This window comes from Nannospalax galili, unplaced genomic scaffold (genome assembly GCF_000622305.1).
Source record: "Nannospalax galili isolate Female #2095 unplaced genomic scaffold, S.galili_v1.0 scaffold113, whole genome shotgun sequence".
Classification (NCBI taxonomy): domain Eukaryota; kingdom Metazoa; phylum Chordata; class Mammalia; order Rodentia; family Spalacidae; genus Nannospalax; species Nannospalax galili.
In genome coordinates, this window is record NW_008335444.1 from 4,274,280 (window position 1) to 4,302,065 (window position 27,786).

At 47.4% G+C, this 27,786-nt stretch overlaps 1 protein-coding gene across 2 annotated transcripts; it reads right to left on the reverse strand.

The window, feature by feature from the left end:
* Positions 1 to 989: 989 nt before the first annotated feature.
* On the reverse strand, positions 990 to 22,105 carry Tmem9 (transmembrane protein 9). Of its 2 annotated transcripts, none has more exons than XM_008830287.3 (6): positions 21,987 to 22,105; positions 21,450 to 21,551; positions 20,433 to 20,524; positions 14,807 to 14,915; positions 12,076 to 12,207; positions 990 to 4,779 (listed from the first exon to the last, which is right to left on the reverse strand). In XM_008830287.3, exons 2-6 carry the CDS (start codon positions 21,513 to 21,515, stop codon positions 4,627 to 4,629), a joined length of 552 nt encoding a protein of 183 aa, XP_008828509.1. In that variant the 5' UTR covers positions 21,516 to 21,551; positions 21,987 to 22,105; the 3' UTR covers positions 990 to 4,626. The 2 variants fall into 2 exon arrangements, with proteins under 2 accessions (XP_008828509.1, XP_017652932.1); XM_017797443.2 differs by lacking the exon at positions 21,987 to 22,105 and adding an exon at positions 21,809 to 21,896.
* Between the last annotated feature and the right edge of the window lie 5,681 nt (positions 22,106 to 27,786).

Genomic DNA, 27,786 nt, shown 5'->3' on the forward strand with positions numbered 1-27,786 from the left:
AAATGTGACTTACAGCTGCTCAGCTGGTGAGTGGCAGAGTGAGGCTTGCCCGCAGCTGCTGGGCCCAGTGTTCATTCACTAACCTGTGATCTTTGATCTGAGGGAGACTCTACCCAGTGCCTCATCTGGCAGGCATCCTTTGCTAAGCATGGATCGTAGATTGGACCCTGGTTGTGGCCCTATCATAGACATGGGGACTGACTCCAAGGAATGGGGGACTGCCTAAAGGCTCAACTAGGGCCCACTGCTCCCTCTGCCTACTAACTCCCAGAGCTTTGGAGGAAGGGCCTGCACCTTGGGGAATAGATGTACAGCCTTAGGCTTATTTAAGGCAGCAAGCTCAGGCTTAGGGCATCCCTCTTATAGTCTATTGGTCACTTCTTCCAGTTCAGTTCCCTCCTTAGCTCTGCAAAGCACAACTAACCACTTTGGAGCTGGTGGGAAGCCCAAGTTAGCTCCTGCCCAGGCCTTCTGGCAAGAATAAAACACCCCAGAGGGCAGCTTTAGGATCAGTGGCTTCCTGGCACCCACAGGCAAGTGTATAGTTGTGGGGCTGGTCTAGCACCCCTGCAGCCAAGGGCTTGCAGAGGCCTCACCCAATATCTCATGCCAACTATTCTTGATTACAGGTCAGAAGGGCAAGCAGACAGTGGCCGCAATAAAAAAAAAAACTCATGTACTTTAGGAACTCTTGGCCAGGAAGTTTTGAAACAGGGAAGTAACGTGATTGGATTACACACAAGCTCTCTGATGGTTCCTAAGAATGGCCAGTGAGTGAACAATTGTGAACTTGAACTAGGGCAGGGATAGCAGGCAGGGAGGGGAGGGGAAGACACTTGAACTATTTGGTGGTAAAGTTGGTTGGGGTGACTGGATGCAAGAGCTGCAATCAAGGGAAGAATCAAGAATCGACAACCCCAGTTATTGGCTTGAACAAGTTGGCAGGTGGTGGCACTACCAGATAAGATAAAGAATGTAAAAGGAACCAATTTGGGGCAAAGGTGCGTTTAATCACAGACATACTGGTTTTGAACAGATGCTGGGGTGCCCAGAGGACTGTCCATCTGACAGCCAGAGAGTCAGCCTGGAGCCCGGGTTTGGCCAGGCCTTGGCTAGAGTCAGATTCTGTAATGAACACCAAAGAGAATGAACTTCCAGGGAGAGGACTTTTGATTGAGGACTTATAGATTGAGTCAAGTTGGCTGAGAACAGAGGTCTGAGAAATAGCAATAGTCAAAGAGATGTGGAGGAATAGTGAGGCCCAAGGGAGGAGGCCCAAGGGGCATGCATGGTCACTGAGACGAAGCAGAGGACTTTGTGAAGAAGGGAGAAAGATCAAGGTGTCAAATGGAGCAGAGAGGGCTAGGAAGGTTAAGACCAGGGACATGCTCTGCAACTGGCAACTGCAGCCATCTGCAACCTCACTGGGAACTGTGGAGAGGGGTGTGGAGGGGGAGCTCAGCCTACCGAACGTACAGAGTGGCTGACTGGAAAGCGATAGGAGGGCACAGTGTCAGGGAGACTTTGCTGCAACTGTACTGGACCTGGTACCATGAAGGCTGACAGGCCAAGGAAAGGGGCAGGAAGTAGGGTGAGGCTGAGGAGACAGTGAGGGTTCCAGGAACTACCATTGAGGGGTGGGTTGGTTTTGAGTTGACACAGCTAAGTTGGTCAAGATGAATATGAACAAAGACAATTTTGCAGATGGAGGTAGGATTATTAAGATCACACCTAATGGTCCCAGTTTTCTTGGTATAGGATGCAAGATTTTCTAGAGTCTGGTGAAGGGAAAATAGAAGAAGACATTTGCTAGCAGTAATAGCTAACGGCCCGGAGACACCATGAACCTGCTGTGGTCCCACTGAGCCTCTTAAAGAAGCGTTGAGTAGCCCAGGAAGGAGCAGAGAAGCTGGGCTGGGCTGGATTGCTTTTGTTGGCAGGTATGTAAGGATGGCTGTCAGGAAACAGAAGTGCAAGGGTGATGGAGGCCACAGGAAGCAGCTAGCCTCCACCTCCATTCACCTCCTTTTGACCAGCCTCTACCTGTAGAGAACAATTCCAAGTCTCCAGTTACCAAAGCCAAGCCCAGCCAGCTGTTCTAGGAGGGGTAAGGTGCTACACAACAGCATGCTGGGGGAGTGGATGAGACAGAATTTCTGAACAGGGCACTACATTGTGCTCACTTTCCACCATGAGATAGGATGAAGAATGCCACTTCTGATCTTTTCCATCTTGACTATGCAACCTCTCCCTTGGGGGGCAGGGGGCCTCTCCATCAAAGTGAGATGCACCCTGGAATCCATGTCTGCATATCAGAATTATATGATTGATGTTTGGTTACAGATTGAATCCTTACTTAGTGAACACTCATTCCTAATCATAAATCTTCATATACTGATCTTATTTAATGCGGAGGCTGATTTCTAGCTAGCAGCAGGTTCTTGTTTCCCATCAAATCCTTAAAACTACCAGATCCTGGGTATTTCTGTAGGACTTAACCAAGACTAGGAAACAAAGCTTGGGGGGCTGGAGAGAAGGCTCAGTGGTTAAGAGCACTGGCTGCTCTCGCAGAGGATCCAGGTTTGATTCCCAGCACCCACATGATGACTAAAAACAGTAACTCCACATCCAGGGGGCCTGACACCCTCTTCTGACTTCTGAGAGCAATGCACTTACATGCAAGCAATACACTCATACACGTAAAATAAAAATAATGAAATATAAAAAAATGCTTGAGGTCTTTCAGGTAGAGGGACTGCAGAGGGAGTCCTTAGGTTATAGGTTGACCTTGGGTTATAGGTGAGTTATTGGTAAGTTAACGATCATCTGCCTCTTTTATAAAATAAGCACATGCCAATAGCAAGATTCCTAATAGGTGCTGAGCCCTAGGAGGGATGAGAAAATGCCAGGAATTAGCAGCAGACACATGTGGTCAGCACTGGTCCTCAGTCCTAGTCTTGCATTTATGACCACGTACCTCCTGCTAACTCCACCATGGACCTCATGCTTGCTAAGGGCACTTGCTCAGAATTCCATAATTAGCTTTCTTTCTTGATTCCAATACTGCCTCTAAGTCCCATCCACATCATACCCCTTCCTGTCCCTGAGTACTTGTACTTAGCTCTGAACTTCAGCAATCTTTGCAAACTGAAACTGCCAACTCAAGTTGTTCTCTTGCCCCAAATCTGTTACCAAGAACCAAACACAGGCTCCACAGAACTTCCATGCGTGTTCATCTGGACAACCCCGAAGGACAGCAGATACAACCCAAAAGTCTTCTCCTTAGACACTTCCCACCATGCATTCAGGGGCAAGCTGACCTAGAGCTGGACTCTGTTGAGTGGACCCTCTGGAAGCTGCTGACTCTTCCTTGTAGGACAGTTTTTTTGACTGGTCCCTCCAGTCACCCTCCCCTCCCCTACCACCTGCTGGCTTTCACTTGGGAACACATTATACCACAAATGTGCCTGTAGGGTATGAGGGTGACATCAGGCACTGTGCATTTTCCAAGGACTATCCCACACTGGTGAAGAAAACACAATGTTGGGCCATTTCCCAACAGCCAGTTCATCATGGCTTCTTGTGATGTGCCTACGTGCAAGTAGAACCTTAGTCTGCATCTCTCCCCTTGGCAGGTGAGTCTTTTACCCTGGCTTTGCAAGGGTCTCTCAGCCTGGACCTCCCCAGGACAATGATCTGCCCCTTCTTTGGGTCAGCATGCTTAATCAGGTCTCTTTTAAAACACTTTCGTATAGTTCCCCTGTATTGCTTAAATCCAGAAAATGAGAGAAACAGAACTTAATGAAGCCTTCCTTGATTTACAGACAACTCTAAGACAAGAGAAGGACAAGTATTTGTCTCCATGCATGGTACACTGAAATTCAGGGACAAGTAAGGATCCAAGGACAGAAGCCATTCAAGTCCACTGCTGCTCAGCCTCATGCCATGTGGTCCAACTTTGTGGCTCAGCAGCTGCAGTCACTGGGGAGTGGTGGGAGGCTGCCTGGCCTCCTGATGAGGGTGGTAACAGCTGCCAGTACTTGGGGATGCATGGGCAAAGGCAGGCATCAGTGGACCCAGGAGCCCAAAGAGAAGGAATCAGGTTTCCAGGTGGGCTTTGGAGACCACCACAGGCTCAGTGGCACCAGAACAGTTCCTGAGGCCAAGTAGGGGCTGAGGTACTAGCACTGGAGGAAGTAGGAGTAGGACCACAGCAGCCAGGAGCACATGCTGAGTGCTGGGTCATGCTTTCCTCCTGGATACCATGTTCTTAAAGACACAGCTCCATCTTTCAAAGGGTAATAAGATCCCCAAGAGGTGGAGCTGGAAGGGGTGGCCAAGGTAGAACAAGGAGATAGATTTCACCTACTGTGTCCGCCTCAAATGTCTCCATCCCTTCTGGCTTGCCTTCCCTTCCCTCTATCCCAGAGACCCACAGAGACCAGAGGCTCCATCAATCTCCCTAGTGATAACAGTTCAGTACATTTCTAGAGAGGGAGAAGGACAGATGCCTTTTGAAGGGAAGATGTGGGGAAGACTGTAATGAGGGAAGGGAACCTCTGGCCCCGTCCAGTTATAGAAGCTGGTAGTCATGGCCGGAGTCCCTGATGCAAACGTGTTGGTCATCTAACTGAGCATCTTATGTCGATCGAAGACTGTCTTCCGCTGCTCCTGCACCTGTAGCTTCCACCGCTGTTGAGCACCTTCCACGCGCTCCAGAACAGTGTTTGCTCGGGGTCCTCCAAGGGATGCAGCAGGTGCTGCCATGGAGCGTGCATCCTGTAATAGAAAGGAATAGTGATCTGGCATGATGGGATGGAGGGGCTTAAACTCTGGGTCATGAGAGTCTGGCATGGAACAAAGTGCCAGGGCTGTGGGTTTGCTTCCTGAAGGTTCAGCTGCAGAACCTAACAGTGTGTCCAACCTGTAAAGCCATAGTGTCTGCCCGGGGCCAGGAAGAGTATTTTCTGGGGCCCATTATTTTAGCAGAGCTGGTTCAAGTTCAGGTCCCAACCCAAACCTCACAAGCCTAAGTCTCAGAGGAAGTATGAAGTATTAGCTTCAAGACCTCACTTACATTAAGGCCCAAATACTCAGAGCTGGTACTACGTTGCAGACCTCCTTGACCTGCCCTACTGCCCAGGTGACAGCAGGAAGGCCAGGGACCAGGCCTTGGCTACCCTGAGATGGCTCCTCTGCTCCAGGAGGTGAGGGGTGTACTGAGGAGTCTAGTCTGTACAGCTCATGGCTGCAGGGTCTATTGGCATGCAGCGGGAGGGGGAGGCGGAGGCATTAGATATATACAACACAAAAAGCTTGCTTCCCCCGGGAAAGAGAGGATGGGACATCAGCGTCTGCCAGTGGTGGAAGCTGGACCCCTGCATTCCCATTCCCGGGCCTGCTGTGACCACTCCCCTGCTTGTCAGCTCAGCTCCCTCTCTACCTGCCTCCCTGTTCCCCCTTCCCCTTTGCTCTCAGACCTGCTTCTGTCATTAGTTTTTCCCTAATTACCACTTTTCTGCCTCTGAAGCTCCAGAGCCCGTGCATTTCCTGCAGGACCTAAAGCTGATCTTTGGAGGGGAATTAGACCCGAGGGCCAGGCCCACAGCCCACGGGGATTTCCTCCCCAGCTCTCCCCGCTTCTCATCTCCTGCCACACATCTCTTAAAGGATTAGCACACCTCTCTAAGCCCAGAGCCGCCCAGTAAATGCAACTTTGCCTCTAATGCCCTGAGCTGGCACAGCTTCTGTCGCCACACAGCTGCTAGGCTGGGGAGCAGGGCGGAGCAGCAAGGTATAGGTGGGCTGGCAGTACAGAGATGGTTGGCTAGCAAAGGGAGTGGGAGAAGAGATTCCTGTCCTTGTAGCACAGAGCTGGGTGATTCACCTTGAGAGACCTTGTTTCTAAGGTGACTTAGAGATGGTCCCTGGAGAACCCCTGCCCAAGACCCCAAGTGGGTATCCTCTGCAGTCCAGGTGAGGCTCAGGAACACCTGAGGAGCAAATGCTGGCAGCATCAGGCAGTGGGTACACAGAACCTGGTTTCTGTGCCTGGGCCAGGGGTTACCTGCTCCTTCTGGCATTAGACTCCCCAGCACCTATCTCCTGAAATGACTCCTCTGCTCCAGGGGGATAAAGGGCCTGCTGAGGAGTCTGTAGAGGTTACAGCTCTGGTAGTAGTGGTTGAGGGAACCCAGGTTTATAGTGGAAGCTGGAAGGACGAAGCTGACTGGGCTACTTGCCAATGTCCTTGGACAAGTCACTTCATTTCTCCAAATCATAAACCTAGATTTCAATATCATAAACCTATATTTTTGAGGCTTTTTCTACTGTATGCCTGTCACGAGGAATTATATTTATCTGATGACCTGGGCATAGTCACATGCAGAGGAAAAGGGTTCCACTAAACATAGCATGATATATAGATATTCTCAACTCTGTTCCATTTCAGTTGTTAAATCTTTTTTAAAAATATTTTATTATTTTATCGTGTATGAGTGTATTGCCTGCATGTATATAAATACACCTGTACTGTAAAATGCTTGAAGAGGTCAGAAGAGGGCGTTGGAGTTACAGACTAGAACTGGAGTTACAGATGTTTATCTGTCACCATGTGGGTACTGGGAATCAAACCCCGGTCCTCTGCAAGAGCAGGCAGTCAGTGCTCTTAACCATTGAGCCATCTCTCCAGTCCCCCATTTCAGTTTTTAAAATTCTATCATAGCCAGGTGTGGTGGAGAAGGCTTGTAATCCCAGCTACTTAGGAAGCTGAGGCAGAAGGATAGCAAGTTCAAGGCCAGTATGAACAACTTAGTGAGCCCCTGTCTTAAGATAAAAAGTTTTAAAAAGAACTGGGGATGGAGCTCAGTAGAAAAGTACTCACTAAACATGCGAAAATCCCTAGGGCCAATTTCTAGCATCACACCAAAACCAAAAACCAAACCAAAACAGAAATCCTAGGCATGTGCCACAAAATTCCTTTAGTGACCTAATGTGCTGTGCCCTACAGCTCAAACACTGGTTTGTGATTAGTGGATAGAGTCCAGCAGGGGGAAGTCCATACGTCAAGCACCAAGTGAACTGGCAGACACAGGACAGGAGCTCAGGTGGCCTTCCCTCTGGTAGTTTAGCACAATGGTTGAGGGGGTCTGTAAGCTCAAACACACCTGGCTTTGAATCTTGGTTCTGACCCCTACCAGATATATATGGCCTTAGGTGAGTCATCTTCTCAGAACCAATTTCTTTTTTCTTTTCTTTTTTTTTGAGACAGGGTCTCCCTGTAGTCCTAGCTGGCTTGGAACTCGCTATGTACTGTCTTCAATCTCACAGAGATCTGCCTGCCTCTGCCTCCTAAGTGCTGGGATTAAAGGCATGCACCACTATGCCTAGCCAGAACTGATTTCTTTACCCACAAGGTGGAAACTGAAATGGCCTTAATAACGTAATGAATGTAGGAGCCTTTGTCAGCACCCAGAGATAGTAAACATTTAAGTTCAGTGTGATGAGTATCAAATCCTCGTTTTGGGATCACTGAGGCAGGGGAAGGGCAGAAGGCAGGCAGCCTGTCAGAAGCGCTGTTCTGAATGACCATGGCTGCCAGACCACCTTCAGACTCTGCTGCTCCCAAGCTCTGCTGCACTTCCTGAGCAGTCCATGCAAAGAACACACCTCTGCCCAGCTGGGCCTCAGCATGGTTGTGGGGATAAGATGGGTATCAAAGACCCACCCAGCCTGGGAAGCTGTTGGCCTACCAGGACTGACCCCTGACCCCACACCTGCAGCTCTGTGACCCAAAGGAGCTGCTTTTACTCCCTACTCCCAGGCTTGTCCATTTTAGGACCAGCATTGTCCTGGATATGACCTTGGAAGGGCAGGCCTAGGGTTCTCTAGGGCAAACTGGAAGGGTGGGAGAGCAGCAGCTCTGCTCCTAGACTGTCTAAGGGAGTGGGAGTCAGAGCAGAGCATTAAGGGAGCATGTTGCAACTCACCACATTGCCACAGCTCCATTTATCAGCACTCATGTAAAGTCTCAGCAAACAGCTTCCAAGAGGGAGAAAGCTGTTGCTGAGAGGTTCCATGTCCTCATGGCTAATAGTCTGATTAAAAGGTATTAGAGACTCCACATCTGTTTCCTACAAGACCTACAGTAGGCCTCATCCCTGCCTCCTCATCCAGCAGTGCTGGCAGATGATGATGGAGACAGCAAGGGAAACTGCCACCTCTAACCCTTCTCCTTCCAGGGTTGAGTCTCAGGGAGGCAGAAAGTAGGGGATAGATGGAGCCCCTCCCATAGAAAGACATGAATATGGATGGTTTTCTAGAGGTCCCAAGTAACCTGACCAATGTGACCCTGACAAGTATGAGCCACCAGTCTCCTTGCCAGGTACTTCATAGGGATTAGTCCCAAGCTCACTCATTCGCAAATGGGCAACATCACCCTCATCTTGTGGCAGAGCCATTTGAACTCTGAAGGGGGAATCACCTTGCTACCCAGAGTCAAACGGCTGCTCAAGGCCAAGTCACAACCCATACCTGTGTCTCCTGTCTTAGGACTCACTTGTCTCCTTCTTCAACTGGTTTCTCCAAGACAGAACCACATGGACAACCAAAAAAGCAGGTACAAATCACCTCAGGCCTAGAGCAAGGACAAATGCCAGCAGGAGATTTGGGGCCAGAGGCCCCTCTTCAGGCTGCCTCCAGTGCCTGCAAAACCTTCAGGTGCATGATCCCAACAGTGAGACTGAAAGCAAGAACCTCTACATCTACTCCACACTTAGAAAACCCACATCCTGAGGTCAGCAAGGATAGCCAATGGCATAGCTAGAACCCGACTAGGACTGCTCTGAAGTGCAGTGATTCCCCTGAGATGTTCTAGAAGTGTCTGTTGAATGGTGTACCTTCCTATTCTATCCTCAGGGGGAGGAAGCCATCTGAATGGTCCACGTCAGTGTTTCTTTTGTTTTACTGTCCGACCCTAGGGCCAGAATCCTCAGCACATGCTGCCCACCCAATCTGCAGGCAGGAAGGTCCACTCCTCAACAGCCCCTGCTTTCTCTTTTCCCAGCCCTCCATATCCTTCATTTCCAACATCCTCATCATCTTTGTCTACTTTGCACTCTTCTCTGCTACAGGCCTCAGAACTCTACCCACTGCCCAATTGGGGTGAGAACTTTGAAGACCCTGTAAAAGCTCAGGGGCCCATGCTGAGCATGGTGGAGACAGCTAGAGCCTCAGAGAAACCCTCATTTCTCCCTCTTCAAAGAGGGCCAGCCTTGTACATCTAAAACAGCTCTGTTGCCACTTCTGTCCCCACAAACATGCTGGCTTCCTCCTTTCAAAGGGCGTCTGAGCCCAGGGATTAGACCTAATGCCACTGGAATCCGGGGAGGCAGCGCCCAGCAGCCAGGCCCACTGAGGCTCTGCCAGCGCTTTCAAAGAGAGCATGACAGGCTTTCATCTCCTATGGACGGGGTTGCGCTGTGGGGGATACCTCCCTTTCCCTTTCCAGGCCTGCAGCCCCTGGCAGAAAGCTCCTGGATAAAAGAATTGGGGTGATAGAACCCAGGAGGCCCCAATATTGAGAAAGGTTCTAGCCTCCAGGTTTCACCTTTGTCTGGGCCCTAGGTTCCTGGGAGAAGTGAGGGGGATATCCTGGGGGCCAGAGAGTATTCTTTCCCAGGTTTCCTCAATGACTGCCATCCCACAAAGTCAGATCTTAACTACTAGCCTCTGTGGTCCCATCCTAGTCACCTGGTTTTGGCTGTCTTGGGGCTTAAGCTTGTGGATAGGCCCAAGGACTTAGTACCTCTTACAGAATTTCTGAACACAGCAGGAGAGGATGGGAATTGCTGAACCACAGGCACCTACTCCTGGAACATTATGCAGAAACACAGCAAGTCAGGGGAAGGAGCAGTGATGCCAAGTACTGCAACCAGACAGCACCTTCTGGCCCACCATGAGGGTACTAAATGAGAATTATCCTGCTCTCACCCCAATACAGTGTGGGACACTGTGTAGAGTATAGGCTATACCTCAGGTCAGGGTCTCTAAGAAACTAAACAAACCTTTTTATGACCCTTAGAAGACCTGGGGTGTGATGTGAGGGATGTCACCCAGCCTATCCTCTACAGATGAGGAATGGACTCATATGCTTTGGCTTAAACCTGCTTGTGACAGCTTGCTGCATCCCTTATATGGCCAGATAGCAATCTTCCTTAGAGAATCCTCCTTCCTACAAAGCCAAACCTGCATGCAGGAAGCATCTACCCTGATTCAGGTCCTGCCCCCAGGAACTAGACTGACCAAATCCACAAGGCTCCCTGAAGACATAATCCAAGTGGGGAACACTCAGGTCTATTGTAGGAAGAAAGGCCTGGGCTCAGACCTAGTGATGGCAAGCTGCCCTTCCCCTGGCTCCCTATCTAGGATGGCAGGAGACATGGCAAGGCCGTGCCCGAGAGCCATACATTCCTGGAGAACCATGGCGCGGGCTGTGTAATCATCGGCTGCATCTCTCAATTACTCCTTGGCCAGGACTGCAATTACCACATTATCCCTAATCGCCCAGTGTTTATTAGTGATGCTCTTCTCCTATCAGAGCTGCTATTACTCTACATTAATAACTGGGTAGGCAGGCAAGCTTTCCTCTCAAGCACAGACCACCCAATTGTCAGTGCTACCACCTCCCTAGCCCCAGCTCCGGGGGAGGTCAGACTCTTCACCTCTCCTCCACCTTTGGTCACATCCATGCCAACAGGAGGCTGGGGACAGACTTGGAATAGTCCAGGCAGGTACCAGAAGCAGCAAGGCTGGTGGGAATGGCAGGCTCCCTGCTGCCTGCCTACCTGTCCTTATCCTCCCTTGTCTGTGCTGGCCTAGACCCATACCACCAGGGGAACTTTGCACAGACCTGAACCTGTGTCCTCACTCTGGGTAGGAATTTGCCCTTTCCTGTCTCCAATTCAGAACTTGAAAAGCTCTAAAATTATAACTGCCCAGGGCAGTTTGACCTAGGCCTCTTTACTTCTGGTAACCCACAACTTACTGCTTTAAAAGGGAGCCCTTCCCTCTATCATCAAACTATGTGGTTTGTAAGGATACTCGCTACATGGTCCTGCTCAATGTCCTATTCCCACCAGTGGGTCCTTCTGTCCCCTGGGTGAGGCCGAGCTCTCCTCTACAAACATTGGAAGGTAGCCAGCATGCTCCTTCAAGTTTCTTTCTTCTTTAAGCTACACATCTCCTAGTTCCTTCAACTAAATCTCCTAGATATTGCTTAGACATGGCTGATGTGCTTTCCCACTGTGTGTTGATTTGGGCATGCCTAAATTCCCTCACAGGATCACTTGTTCCACTGACAGACAGGAGTATCTTCCAGCAATGTAGGCCAGCGACAGAGCTCAAGGACTGTGTCCCTCAGATGGGGTGTGCAGGCTGCCAGGTGGGATGGTTCCCCATTTCCTTCCCATATAGTCAAAACCCTGTAGCCTGACATTTAAGGCCTTCACTAATCTAGCTAAGCTTCCTGGTCAGCTCTACTTGTCACCATCCTAGCACTTATCCTTAGAAACCCAAATTTTGTATCCATACATGCCAGTGCTGGGGCACCACCACCCACTTGACCCCTGTAGTTCCTGAGATTCTGCCTCTGCCTCCAGCTCCCAGGGCCAAGCTGTGAACTGAGCATTCACTTGACAGACTGTTTGTGGAATCAGTAAACAAAAGAAAAACCTGCTGCCTCCAAGTCTTCTACTGACTTGTCATTAACCTGAGTGAGCAGTATATCATGTGTACTATATGTGTACAGGCCCTGACTGGTGCATCCTCCATCCCCACTCTCTACCCTAGCATAATATGACCATGCACTGAGGCTGCCTGGTGTCCGATGTTAGGAAAGTTCAGGGCCACTGCCTTCTGTATCTAGAAGACAGAGGCTGCTAGCTGCTTTGTCTTGGTGATGAGTTAGAAAATGGACAGGAGAAAGCAACCTGAAGATGCAAAATCTGGGAGGAGGGGACACCCCTGCTTTGGGGTTTGGCCTAGGGACTAAATGCTGAGAGCCCAGGGCGATGTTACCTCATTCTCCTCCTCATTATGCAGCTGTTCTGTGTAAGCATCCGGCTTTCGAATCAGAGGGTCCACCAGCATCAGGAAGGCCATGTAGAGTAAGAGGGCCCCTACCACAGACAGGTAGATGACGATGATGACCTAAAGAAGAGACCCGGTATTGTCCTGTGAACCAACATCCAGGGCCATAACCCCATTTCTAGTCTTATGCCAACTATGTTAGCTGCCAGTGACCACTCAAACTGGGCACTGGGACTAGGAGCAGTGTGGGCACGGAAAGAAGGGGGATGGCCCATGACAAATGCTCTGTTCCATGACAAAGAGTGTTCAGGCAGGCACTAAAATGACAAGTGGATGAGAGAAGAAACTACTGCCAGACATCCAAGTGGCTCTGAGGTGGGGTGACAAGCTGGGGCTACCTGGAAGTATATGAGCCTGTATCAGAGTAGAGATTCATGAGAAACTAGGCTAGAGCAAGGAGGACCAGCTGGGAGCACAGACCAAGAAGAGTAAGCCTGGGATTCCAAGCTAGGCCCACTGCGACTGCAGGATAGGAAGGGACAACTTGTGTCCTGAGAGGGTGCACTAGTCCATGTTGTGAGGCAGACTCAGCAAAAGTTTGCAACCTGGGGTTAAGGCCAATCTACTCTCCCCGAAGGAGGGGAAGGCATTTTAGGATGACAGCTTCAACCATCTCCCCCATGGGAAGCCTCCCAAGCTATAATAAACATGTCTTACAGAAAGGATAGATTCAGGCCAGCAATATGGCTCACTGACACCAAGCCTAATGAGCTGAGTTCAATCTCTGGGACCCATAGAGTGGAAGGAAAGAACTGACTTCTGAATGCATGGTGTGGCATGTGTCCCCATCAAATAAAGAAAAACGTAACCAAAAAAATTTTTCCTTAAAGGACAGATTCAACGAGGCTGATTCAGTATTTCCCAGTGAGTGCTCTAGAGGACTTTCAGCACTCATGGTCTCTGTAATTGTCACGGATTAGTCCACAGAAGCACCTTCACACAACCCAAAATGGCCCTGGGGGTTTGTGATAGCCACACTGAGAACCACAAGGCCAAATAACTCACCTAGGACCCAAAGCTAGAAAATGCAGAGATAAAACTTAAACTTAACTTTACTGACTCTACCTCAAATGCTTTTCCTACCTCCAAAATGCCTAGCAATTGCCAGTCTTGTCCTGACAATAAGAAGGGGTTCAAAAACAAAAAACAAACAGAGGCTAGGAAGATGGCTCTGTCAGTAAAGTGGACATGAGGATATGAGATTGATTCCCCAGAACCCAAATAAAAATCCAGGTGTGACTGTATGCACCTATAAGCCCAGTGCTGGGGAGTGGAGACAGGAGAATCCCTAGGGCTTGCTCACCAGCTAGTTTAGCTGAATTGGTGGGCTCCAGGTTCTGCCTCAAAAAAATAAGATGGAGTACAGCTGAAGAAGATGCCCAACAGTGACTGTGGCTTCCACATGCACACAAATACACGTAGAAAATGGAAAATCTCAGGACTTTTGAGGTTGCTGCTAAGTTTAGTGAAAAGCCAAGTTCAACTGGACCCACTTCCTCCTGAACTAGGGCAGCAGAACTCACGTCCCTTTAACAGGGTGAACAATCAGGGTATATTGCTTACACCCAGGAAAGGGCACAGAGAAGGCAGGCTGGGGCTATCTGAGCTGAACCTCAAGCAGGGGCTCCTAGGTAGAGGGAAATGTGAAGGGTTAGGAGATTGTGTCTGATGAGGTCTCCAAGCTGGGAAGACTTTCCCTTCCAAATAGAGAGAGGCTCTGAACTCAGGTTTGGGGCATATAGATGGTGCCTAGAAGATGGGGCATATAGAGGGAGTTCAGAACCAGTGAGAAGCAGGAGAGGCTGCCCCCAGGCAGGAGGGTGAACAGAGTGCAACCTGCACAGCCTGACAAGGATAGAGGAAGGCAGGCAGCTACTTTCCACCTAAAGGGGGAGAGGGGAGGTCTAGGCCAGGAAAGGGCCACGGTTCCCTAGGGTAGGTAGGGAGAGATAGCGTGAAGACTACTGTCCCTCCAAACACCTCAAAAGCAGGAACCTAAGGGAGGATTCATATGAATTATTTAAACTCATGTGAATTATTTCTGAAATTATTTTTAGATCCATTAGAGAATAAGCAGAAATATGGCTAAGAGGGGGTGGCTTCATGGCCTCTATGAGGCCAGGTCTGATCAGGTCCTGCCAAGTGGCAGAAGAATAGATTAGGATTTTGGGATACCCTTCTTCATTCCTATGTGGCAGCTGTCTATCACTTCTCTCCTCAGTTCACCCAGATGGTTAATGAGGACAAGACTCAGGAAAAAGTAAAAACCAAGTGCCAGCACCCAACACCTCATGTGCTCACAGAGGTTTTCTCAAAGGAGGGACATCACTTTGGAAGCCTGACTAAACTACAAGCTCTGGAAGAGCTTACCTCTACTCCAGCACCATGCATGGCACCAGACATTCAGCCACCCAAAGAAGATGTACTAAATGCCTGGGAGAGGAAGGGAAACAGAGTCTCAAACAGCTGTCAGAGTTCTCATTTCTCACTGCATAGGAGCCACGGCAGAGATGTCAAGGAAGAAAGCCTACCTCTCAAAGGTGTGGGGACAAGGTCCCTGTGCCTGCACTAGACCTTGGAATGTTTAAGAGAGCAAAAATGATGGGTACAGGATAGCCAGGGATAGGGCAGGTATATATGGCCCCCAAACCCGAAGTACCTTGATGGTGGTAGTGCTGCGCTCCTCGTACCTGCACTCACACAGTAGGCAGTAGGCCTCCACATCATGGCCAGGCACTGGCATAGGCTCCACCACATGTAGGCAGTTACTGCAACACAAACAGCAAGGGCTTAGGAAGGTCCTCCCACCTTGAGGCCCAGGAGGCAAGTAGAAGGGAACTGAGGGGTTAGAGAAGTCCCTAAGTAGGGACTCCCAAGAAGGGCAGAGGTTTATAAAGGGCAAGGCCTGCCTGCAGAACTCCCTTCTCAGCCAACAGCTTCCTGGCCTTTCGCCAGCACACCTCCATGCCAGCACCATACTCATCAATGGTCCCAGAGCCTGCCCTCAGCTGCCCTCTCCTGTGCTGCATTCTTCTTGTATTCAGCTCATAAGTCTCTGGCCTAAATCCCCCATTAGGTCTTCTGTCTTCTTATGAGCTGGACTCTTTATATCCATCGACTGCATTTACACCTGAGGGTTCTGTAGGGGCCAAGAACTCCACCTCCTCTGTGTACTGTCCTCTAGATCCCCGATCTTCACACTGGCTGAGGAGTGGGGTGTGGTGTGTGTTAGAGAGGGCTGGCAGAGAAGGCACCCCCAGAATCTACTCTGCCAACCAAGTCAAGCGTGGAAGTCATTTGTGACATCTCTTTTTCCTTACATCCAATCCACCAAATATCAGGATTATACTTTTCTAAAATGTCTAAAATACACTTTAAAAAATCCACGTATTTACTTTATATTGAATATGTTCATATTTCAGAGTTCTTACACTGCCAAACCATGCCTGAGAATCCAAAGAAAGAAATGGTACAATGGACAGCCTTATTCACCCATCATACAGTGTATTAAAATGTGATTCATGTGAAATTTCATAATTTCACGATCTTAAAAATTTTAAGTCAGAGTTTACATCTGCTGCAGGCCTTCAGATTTCCAGTATAGTTCACAGATAAACAAACCTCCTCACATTTGTCTCTGTTCACGTCTCAACCCCATCTTCTTTATTCCTCCCATTCTGGCATCTCAGCTGGGGCTCTCATTATCTTTCCCTGGGCAAATGTTCCTGTCTCCCTACTGCCCTTTTGTCTCAAGTTTGGTGCCTAATATTACCTTCCCTTAGTGGCCAAGTAACCATATCAAAACAAAACTCCTGTTACATTATTCTTCAGCTTAAAACCAGTTAGTGCCTCCATAGCCCCTCCAGGGTCCAGGCAAACCAACGGCTCCAGCAGGTCTCTATAGCCTCTCTCAGGCCCTAATTACAGCCTGATCTCCTGCCACTTCCCCAGCTCCCTGCCCCCTACCCCAGAGCGAGGCTGACCTGCTGGGCTGTTCTCCAAGGAGCCAGATCCTAAACTACCCTTGCTAGGAATATGTGGTTCCACCTACCTCCCTTTTCCACTCAAGAGGATTTAGCCTTAATGTTTGACCATTCCCACTGTCAGCTCCCTTGCCTCATCCCCATCACATACTTAACCCTACCTTGATTTGCACTGTTCTACCCAGTGGATGTAAAGTCCCTTGAAGACGGGAGTTACACCTTACATGTCTCTATATCCCCTGTATTAGCATGGTGCTGGCCAGGGCTCTGAGAGTGACAAATGCATCACATGCTCTGAGAGTGAGCCCCCACAGCCCACTGTCACCAACAGTGTTCCTGAGCAATGTGGGCAGACTGTGCATTAAAACAAGAGGTGCAAGCCCAGGACAGCAGAAGTGGCAGCTCTAGCATGTGTGTGAGTCCTTGGCCCACCACCCACAGCTGATTCAGTCTCAGCTGGGCTTTAACCTGTCTCTGCAGTTAGTATTCTCATTGCCAGCAATCCCTGGATCAGCAAGTTGCCAACCCCCACAGGAAAACCATGATCACTGGGAAGAAAAGATGCCCCTTAAAGGTTGAGAGAGGTGAACCAGGTATGTTAGAGTGGATGCCCAAGCCCAGATCTTGCCTTGATTCTGTCACTATCTGTGTTCTGGGCTGTCCTCTCTTGTCAGATGCTGCAGTTAACACAAGGAGACCCAGGTAACCTTTAAAAGGCTATTCTAGGGTCAGATTAGTATATGACTTTAATCCCAGTACTCAGGAGGCAGAGACAGTTGGACCTCTAAATTCAAGGTCATTCTGCTCTATATAACAAGTTCCAGGCCAGCCACAGCTACATAGTGAGACCCTATCTCAAAAAGAAAAAAAAAAAAAATGTTCTCCTAGCTCTAAAGGTTAAACATGGCAACATGGCTCCCTGAAAACAATCAAGTCCTATCTTCCAGGGTGTCAGGCTGGGTTTCTGCCTCTGTGCAAGGTGAAGATCATGTACTGAAATAAGGGAGGAACGTTCTGTAAAAGACTCCGTTTCTCCTTATTTCCAGTCTATGGCATACACAAGTTTAACTAAACCTCTGATGACCCTGGTTCCACCTCTGAATAGCAGTTGCAACCACCTATCCTTTTCTGCAGGAATGGGTCTGTCTCTCTACTGTACCTAGGGGTACTACCTGTAGGCCCTGCATACTGCCTCCTCTGGAAATTGCTCACGGATAGGCAAGTTTCCATTGGTCACTGGGGCCAGGAATAGTGGTGCATACCTGTAATCCCAGTTCTCAGAAAGCTAAGACAAAAGGAACTTGACTTCAAGGCTGCCCTGAGCTATGTGAGACTGTCTCAAAAAAAACCTAAAACAAACAAACAAATCAATTGTTCATCATTCCTATCCAGGGAGAATGCCACCTTCTCTACACCAGCAAATTAAGTCTCCTAGGAGCAGAGTCTTCCCTTTCCCAAGTCACAAGGGCTATGGGTCTAGAAGATGCTCCAGTGCCTCAATGGGACCTGTGAATGTGCCCAGAAGGCCAAGGTGTAGAATCAGGAAGCCAACCTGATTTCTTCAATTTGGAACTCTGTTGCCCAGGGAAACAGGATGTAAGGGGAAAGGGAGAACAACAATAAAAAGCTAAAATATTTCTTCCCTCTTTGGCTGTCCTGGGAGTTACTGAGACCCTAAATATTTTCTTGCTTTCCTAAGAAGGGTTTCCATTTACCTCTTGGCGGCTGGGCAGGGAACATTGAGGGTGGGTGAAAGGGAAAGACAGGCTGGATATAATTCTCTGTTCTCTAACTCATACAGTGTGATTTCAGGTAACTTACTTAATCTCTCTGGGCTTCAGTTTTTTTCATTTATAATGAAAGCTAAATTTGATCAAACTGTGCACTTGTGGGTTATACTGGAGATACTGCATAGGAGGCAGGTAGGAAGCATTTGCGGACTTTAACAAGTCATCTGAGACTTGTCTCTGTAACACTTTAACAGACCCACCAACATGGACTTTCAACACAGATGGCAGGATACCAGCAACACAGGAATACACATGGCTTAGCCACTATATCAGGCCTGCATTGAAGGTCCTGGCCTCAATTTACACCACTAGCAGGGAACACACAGGACAGCAGAATAAAAATGTGGCAGAGACCTGAAGAGTCAAAAAACTTTCCGATCCTAGCACTAAGACTTGAAGATTAAGGTCAAGCCCCACCTAAAGGGCTCCAAGTAAGCAACTGATGGCACTCAGGCAGGATCAATGGTATTGGGCCCTAGAATCCTCAGGTCTCACCTCTAAGCTTTGGTTTCTACCTACTAGAACTGCTTTGATGTAAGGTTCTTGATATAAGACTGCTCATCAGGGGCTGGAGAGATGGCTCAGTGGTTAAGAATACTGGCTGCTCTTGCAAAGGACCTGAGTTCAATTCCCAGCACCCACATGGTGACTCTCAGCACTCACGTGATGGCTAACAACCATTCATAACTCCAGTTCTAGCAGATCTGACACCATCTTCTGACCTCTGTGGGCATTGCACGACATGGGTGCACCTATGTATATGCAAGCAATACACTCATATACATAAAATAAAAATATTAAAAAAAAATTGTTCATTAGGCAGCTCCCCAAGTCTGACTTCTAAAGAGAAAAAAGGGTTAAACTATACCCTGAGAGTTCTAGGCAGGACTTCATCCTCTGGGCAGCCAAGCTTGGGTTTTCCAGGCCATGTTATAACCCCAGGACAGGGTTACTAACATTTGCCAGTAGCAGAATCTGCTTGCATGAGGAAAGTGGGATGCAGCCTTGTTATCCAGTGTAGGGGTAGGAGAGCCCAACAGTGTCTTTGCTGATGACTGAGGTCTCTCCCAGGCTTCCATGTTTTAGGGTTTTGTGAATCCATCCAGTCAATAAAAAGCATAAGAATTAGTCCTAGAGGAGCTATTTCCTAGGGCTATAGCATTACGTTTGACTATGTGACTTCTAGGAATGATAATATATTATTAATAATAATATCAGCTAACATTTATATAGCACTTAGTATGTGCCAGGTTATCATTCTAAGTGCTATACAAACTCATGTATGTATACATATTTCGCACTCAAAATACTACTGCACACATAAGGAAATCAAAGTACAGTGAAGATTAAGAAATCTGTCACACAGTTAACAAATGGTCATGTTAGCGTGGAAGCCATGAAGGGTGGATCCAGTCTATGCATCCACCTATACTGCATCTCAGAAAATCAGACTGCTATCTACAAGTCTGAAAACAACCAATTGGAAAAGTCTCACCTGTTGCTCTGGATCAATGCCATCAAGGACACCTGAAGAAGTCCCACGCCACTACCATATTTACTAAATCAAAATCTTGGAAGAAGGGTGCTAGGAATCTGCATTTTCTCAAAGCTCACCTAGTGATCCCGATGTACAAAGAAATAGCCCCCTCCAATACTATGCATCTACAGCAACCTCACCTCATGTGTACTCCAATGCCTTCAAGGATGAGGCTTCCCATCCTAAAACTACCAGAATTAGAAATGTTTTCCTAACTCACACTGAGGGCTAGTTCCCTGAAGCTTTCAGCCACTGGCTCCATTTCTACTACACTGAGCCCACCTGATCTGCACCCACACCCAATCCCACAGACCCCCAGCCAGCCCCAGAATGCCAGCCTTTTGCCTTGTCTTGATCATTCATCAAATATCCCTAGGTTCTCTCCTTTTTCAGGGAGATTCCAGTTCCTTAAACCATTCCTTCTACAACAATGTTTACACTTCCTTTCACTGATCTTCTTTGACTGAATGAATTTTTGGTTATTCCTCCCTTTTCAAAAGCAAGGCACCAAGAAATGAACTCAAGAGCAGAGACTCCAGAAACATAATTGAAGATCTCTGTTTGACCTCAGTCTATGCAATTATAAAATGGAAACAGTATCTAATCCATTTACCTTATAAGGTTGCTATGAGACTAGCACAGAATACAGGTAATAGAGCTTTGCAAAAGCATTGACTGTTCCCCAGTATGTATCCATAATACCTACCTCTCCCAGCTTATCTACTACTCTTTTGCATATAACAATAAAGATTCAAATTCAAAGTAAAACAAAATCCAGTCTTCTAACCAGGAATCCCTCAGCTGAAATTCACCATATCTGAGTTCTGTTATCAAATGGTTAAGGACAAAATTTTCCTTTGTAAGGCTTTCCACAGGAATGGGATAGCTTATCTTTAGGAGGTTCGAGAATTCTAGTAAACACTGATAACTTCAAATTAGGTGATGCAGGAAGGGCCAACCATGTGTAATCCTTACCAGTCTTTCTGAGATACATTCTGGTTGTAAATGTGTCCACTGATGTTTCTATAAGGTGGACATATACATTTGCACCGGATATCTTCAGAGCTCTGGAAGAAAACAAGCATATATCAGAAAGGGAGGATTCCTGCTCTGGGCTACCAACTTCTAGTTCTTTGTTCTGTAGGGTATGCTATTGAGTTCTTTGCTCTGCAAGGTATGCTACTGAGCATTCCCAATTCAGTGAGGACTGGTTCTGTGAGAAGACTACAACATCCTCAAGACAGAAACCAGTCAGGTAACAAAAGAGACTCATGTAAGTAGCCTAATGCTGCCATTCTTGAAGTAGGGTGTTTGTGCAGGATATACAGCAAACAGTGACAGTCCTGTACCCTGGGCCCCACACTTGTGTATTTCTGTCCAGTGGGCTGGGTAGCCAGATTTTCCCTTAATTCTATCTCAACTTATTACATAAGAATTGGGAGGGCAAAAAGGGCACAGATGAATAAGGAAAAGTGGCTGTTGCCATAGGAAAGCACTAATTAAGAATTCCCTGTAGGGCAAAGAGGCAAACGCTGAGACTCAACCTCACTTCAAAGTTTTAGTTAGTGCTCAATGACCTTCACAGTCCACCTAGATTCAGCTGCTGGCCCTCTACCCGTAAGGAATGGGAGTAATCTCAGGAGCCTTCCAGGCAGGTGGGTCAGCTTTAAAACAGAAGTTCCCATCTGTACAGGCCTTTACACTCACAGCATTTTTACATTTGATTATTCCCTAGTTGAGTAGCAGATACAAACCTCGACTAATTTTACCTAGGACAAAGAATGGTAACGGGAATTATCCAAATGGGAATTTGGATAACGTCCCTAAACAACCTTGCTTGCTCGAAGGAATTCCGTCAAGGGCTAGTTTGGCCTGGAACCTGTGCCCTACACTCCCTGCACCCTTAGGAAGACCTGCAGCTTGGCTCTGGGAAGACACTCCAAGTATGGTGGGTGAGAGGCAGGGATGGTGCTGCTGGCTCATTTCCCTCACCTTGTTAGCTTGAGCTGGGGGCACCAGCAAGCACCCGACCACAGCCACCAAACACAGGAGCTTCATGCTTATCAGGCTTGCTGAGTCAGCAACACCAGACGCCTGAAAAAAAGAGATATGGAGTCGGGAGTCAAGGGAAAGGTGGCCACACCATTGCCAGCACTCTCGGCCCATTACAGGCCTGCCAGACGCGGGAAGGGGGCTGGGCTCCAGGACTCCAGGGCCTTCTAACCTTCGACCTTTCCCTTAAGCCCTGCTCTCCGCTGGCCACCTATGCACCAGGAGAAGGGTCCTTCTGGGGGTCCAGGCGCTTGGAGCCCCCAGATTCGCCACCAGGCCCCGTCCCGACCCTCGCATACCCTCCCACCGCCATCTCAGCCTCCGCCGCCCGGCAGCGCCTCTCGCTCAGGCCGGAAGAGAAGCCCAGAGCCTATGGCAACGGGCACTGCCCACCGCACCTTAGGATTTGGGGGCCAGCTAGGAACCCCCAGTGCCCCCGCGACCCCCGCACCCCTCCCCCACGTTGCGTCCACCAACCTGCAAGCCCCGCCGCAGCCGCCACCAACTAGCAGGCCCCGCCCCCGGCTTCTATTGGTCGCTGGAGCCACCGCTCAGCCCAACTCACTATCGTCTAGGCAATAAGACCCACCTTCGCCTCCTCGCCAGGCTAAGGGAGAGGTAAGCATTTCTCAAACCCGATCTAGCAGGAAGAGGGACCGTCTGCCTTCCAGACTGGGAAGGAGAATCTTCCCTGGTATGGCCAGTCGAAGTCCTGAAGTGCTTTGCTCTTCCTTGTGTTATGCCATCTTCCTGTTTTAACGAAAGCGTTTTAGAAACTAAGCTCGCAACAATAGTAATGATTGGGGGGGGGGGGGACTCCACAAAGATCAAGGGACATTGCCCTTGTTCGCAGTATGAAAATAATGTTTGGAGATCCCCGTCCTTTTTGCAGAGGACCTTGGGTCCCTGTCTCTACCCCTATACATGAACACACGTGAGGAGGACAAAACAGATTTGGTAACAGTTTGGGGAGACAAGAGGGGACTATGGAGTGTTCACAATAACCTCATCAGCCTGGTCCCCCTGCCCACTGCTTCTAAAGGCCTGGCGAATTGAGACAAGGTATATAAGGCCAGGCTGGGAACAGGGGAAGGTGGAAGGCTGCAGAGGTGAGCTTCTGACCAGCTGTGAAGGAAAGAGGAGTCGTCTGAGTCCAGACAACTGGAATAAGGATGCTTGATTTGGCCTTGGCCCTGCCCCTGCCTGCCACTAAGCAGCTGTGTATTCCTAGTAAGGACACCACCCCTCTCTGGGTGCCAGCTTCCTCAGTAAAATTCCCTTCAGCTTTGATGGGTTGGGGGTCCTGGAGGGAGGGAGAAATCATATGGCCAGAATGTAATTTATTTATGTTTTACACAAGAGCTTTCCTTCAAAACATTTTGTTGTTGTTTGAGACAGGGTCTTCCTGTAGCCACAACTGGCCTGGAGTGCCCTATGCAGGCCAAGCTGGCCTAGATCTCGCAGAGATCTACCCTGCCTCTGCTTCCTGAATGTTGGGATTAAAGGCATGTGCCATTAAGTTCAACACCTCCAGAATGTTTTTTAAAGTACCATTGTGCCTGCCAGGTAATGCATTAGATACTGAGGCTATGTCAGTAAACAAGGCAAACCCTGTCCCTGCTCTTGTGGAACTTGATGTTTATTGCAGTGGTCAAGATGCCACACAATTTAGGGTGGTAAAAGCTTTGCTGGGTGATGAATGCAGAGGCTGGTGGGAAACCTAGACTGAGGGCCAGGGGGGCCCAGAGTGGTAGAGAGGAAGCTTTGAGGATGGCCAGGGTCTCCCTAAGCTGGTTGAATGTAGTAAGCAGAATAACTCCAGCATCACTGTCAAATGTCCATGTGCCAGAAGCCCTAACTATGGCTCTTAGGATGGAGAGAGTAGCTTGGACTATCCAGGTAGGTCCAATCCAATCAAGTGAGACCTTAAGAAAGGAATCTTTTCTGGCTGTGGTCAAAGGAAATAACATGGTCATGTATCAGGTGCTATGTTTCTTGGCATTGAAGATGTAGGAAGGGGCTTTGAGTAAAGGAATGTAGGTGTCTTAGGAGCTGGAAAAATCAAGGAAACAGATTCTTTGCTACAACTTCTAGCAGCCCTACAGATACACACCTTGATTTTAGTTCACTTTCACTTGTGTCAGACTTAAGTCCCACAGAGATGTAATACATTTACATCTTTGTTAAGACAGCAACAAGTAGAGTGGGGGGAGGGAACTACAAAGAGATGGAAATGCATGTAGAGAAAGAGCAAATGGCCCAGCATGGGTCTTCTTATACCTCCTTTTACTCCAACAATCAATCCTAGCATGAGTTTGCCCATATAAGCCAGGTCTTGGCATCCATGCCAGAGCAGAGAATTTGAGTTCTTCCTCACTCCCTGTGAGTCTGGACTTGATGGCTGTCATCACCTGGAGCTGTGTACCTCTCCCTGATATTGGCTATAGGCTCCTACTTTCCCTCTAATAGCCAGCAAAGCTCATCTGTCCAGTGCCCCATAGCCTCAGTTTCCCAACCACCCCTGAGCTACACTACCAGATCATCCAACCTAAATAGAGATTAACACCCAACCAATAGAAATTCAGTCACTTGTAGGATGTCTAAAAGGTCAATAATTCAGGGCATGGATTAGTCTTTGAGGAAGCTGGCACTCTGCCCACAGATGGCACATCAGGTGTCTGGCAACATCTTTGGAGTGGAATGGGCACCATTCTCAGATACCTTAAATGCCTTCCCTCTAAGAAAAACAGGATTTCTTTTTTAAGAAAAATTATTGTATGTGTATGAGTGTTTTACCTACGTGTATACATGTACCCATGTGATGTAATGCCCACAGAGGCCAGAAGAGGGTGTCAGATCCCCTGAAACTGGAGTTATCCATGGTTGTTAGCTTCCATGTGGGTACTGGGATTTGAACCTGGGCCCTCTGCTAGAGCAGTGCTATTAACTGCCGAGCCATCTCTTCAGCCCCCAAAGCAGGGTTTCTCAAACATCAGAGAAATGGGGCCACTGATTTAGGGATGGGGTGCTCTGCTGTGTAGGCATCCTCTCCCAGTATCTCCAGACACACTGCACTCTCAACACCATCTCACTAAAATGATATTTCACCAAAGAACAGTAATCATATTAATTAGGGAACTCAGCATAAAATTCTGCCCAACTAATTAATGAATGATATAAGCTCTCCAGTCCACTATGCAGACAGGCAGAATCCCACTCAGTAGATGCACATTCTCATTTGAGCACTGGCCTCACTTTCTGCCATTCAGTCTAGCAGTTGCTCACTAGGTATCATGGTGCTCAAGTACAGAATGCTTCCTTGCCCACAGCTCTATTCTTCTTGGCTCTCAGCTCCTGACTCTTGGGCATGCACTTTGGGTGTAGACTTCATGACATGGCATACATGTCAGATCACAGCTCACTTTGGGATTCCAATTTTCTTTCCCAAGCCAGATATCTTGGGGTTTTTGTTTGTTTTTCAGCTCACAGTTGTGAGGAGCAGGCAGAGTGAGGCTATGGTAAGTCCTTGGGATCAAATTCACAAGGACTGCTTCTCCTTTGAAGGGACTCCTGTCAGAGCATTAACCCACAGGGCCTCAGTTTCCCTCCATAGAAATTTGTTAAAATAGCAGATTTTAAACATCTGCTTATAATATAATATTAAACATCCTCTTATAATATTTAAAATTATTTAGGACTCCAAAGAGTGTTTGTTTCTGTAGGGTCTAACTATATATTCACTATGAAAAATTAAAACAGAAAAGTTTAAAATATTTAATTTTAAGTTGTATGCATAGACATCTTTTGATAAACTGTATGAAGGACAGGAGTGGCATTTATTTGCACTTTTTGTAAACCCCTGTAATATTTTGCTGAATGGAAGACAGCTAGAGTCTCACATCTGCTTCTTCAATTAATCGTTTGTGATATTGCCTGTTATCTAACTTTGGAAAAACTCCATTGTGTACTTGTAGCAAAATCAGAGAGACTAATTCTAGTAACATCTAAGTAGTTCTCAGAAAACACTTTCAACTTGTGATTTCTCTGAAAGAGTCTTAGAGACTTAAAAAGGTCAGATTCTGGTTTAGAAGACCCTAAATTTTCTATGAGACATGACATTCCATGGTCTGCGAATGCTCCATGGAAGTAGTTTTCTTTATTTTAATTTTTTGAATTGTTTATTCTAATTTTATGTGTGTGAGTGTTTTTCCTGCATGTAAGTGCACCCAAACTTGCAATGTCTGCGGAGGCCAGAGAAGGTCATAGGATCCCCCGGAATTGGAGTTTCAGACAGTTGTTAGCTAACATGTGAGTGCTGGAACTGAACCCCTGTCCCCTAGTGCACTTAACTTCTGAGCCATCCATCTCTCAGCCCCTCTGGCAATATTTTTCAAAAATACATTTTAGAGCCTTTAATTCCAGCACTCAGGAGACAGAGGCAGGTGGATCTCTGTGAGATGTAGACCAGCCTGATCTACATAGCAAGTTCCAGGCCAGCTGGAGAGACAGGGAGGCCCTGTCTCAAAAAAAAATTTTTTGACAACATACACTCCTAGGAATATTATCAAGGGATGTTACTGTATGTTGGGTGAAACCTGTTTGTGGGGTTAATGTGACCTCTGTGAATAAATTAGTGTGAGAAACGTTAAAGTAAATTTAATACAAATATTTTCCTTCTGGACTTTTTAGATGCTTCAGTACCCATTATGAATCTCTTAAGCCATATTACTGTATTATATAGCATTTGTCCATAGTTTTGATATTAACTATCTTTTGAAGACCGTCTTTCAAAACTGTACCAAAGTAACTCTCTTTAGATTATGTTCTAGCATTTGGAATCAATTTCTCTTGAAATAAAAATCATACGTACTTTTTGGAGAAATTTTATAGTAACCATTTCTAGAACAATGATAATTCAAGTTGCCAAAATTTTGGCCTCTGGATAAGAGATTTTGCTGGAAAAAAAACAGGGTATTAGTTGAATGAATGGATAATAACTATATGGAGTAGTTACCATGTGTCAGAAACCCAAAAGAAGATACAATAATCATAATGTGTGGTGTTGGTGGAGGTAATAGACACCTAGATCAATGGAAAGGAACAGATAGCCTGGAAGATAGATCCAGGTAAATATGTCCAAGAGATTTTCTTTTTTTTCTTTTTTTTTTTTTTTGCAATGCTAGAGATTGAACCTTAGAGCTTTGTGTATGCTACATCAGTACTCTCCCACTGAGTTATAGCCCCAGCCCTCTTTTTACTTTTTATTTTGAGAAAGGATCTCATTAAGTTGTCTAGGTTGACCTTGAACTTATGATCCTCCTGCCTTAGCCTGTACTACCAGGCCCAGCTTTTCCAACTGACTTTTGACAAAGGTGCATAAGTAATGCAATGAGGGAAAATAGTAGCCTTTTCAATAGGTAGTGCTAGAGCAATGGCACGTCCATAGGCAAAAAGTGACCCATGACTGCTGAAATGTTGCATCTTTTTAAAAATTGGGTTTTATTACAATGATATTTTTATACATGTATGTTTATGTACTTTATGATATTTAAATTTTATGTGTATAAGTGCTTTGCCTGCATGTATATATGTGTACCATATGCATACCTGGTGCCTGTAGAGACCAGAAGAGGGCATCGGATCCTCTGGAACTGGAGTTACAGATGGTTGTTAGCCGTCATGTGGGAACTAAACCATTTCAAGAGCAGCCAGTGCTCTTAACTGCTGGGCCACTTCTCCAGCTCCTGTTACATCGTGTGTGTGTGTGTGTGTGTGTGTGTGTGTGTGTGTGCGTGTACATGCAGAGGCTAGAGGTCAATGTACGGTGTTTTCTTCCTCTGTCACTTTCCACCTTATTTTTTGAGACAGGGCCTCTCACTGAACCTAGAGACCACAGTTGGTAAGACTGACTGGCCAATGATTCCCCAAAGACTGCCTGTCTCTGTTCTCCCAGTGCTGGGGTCACAGACATGCACCACTATACCTGGCTTTTGCCTAGGTCTTGGGGATCCCATCTCAGGGCCTTTTGTTTGAACAGTAACCATTTCATCCACAGGGTCATCTCTCAAGCCCCTGAAATGTCACACATTATTTAAAAACAAACAAATAAATTAAAAAAACCCTCTGAAACACCAAAACTCATGGAATTTTGATAAAAGGGTGGGAGAAATGGCTCAGCAGGTAAAGACACTTGCTGCCAAGCCTGACAACCTGAGTTTGGGCACTGGACCCCATATGGTAGAAGAGGAGAACTGACTCTGGCAAGTTGTTCTCTGAC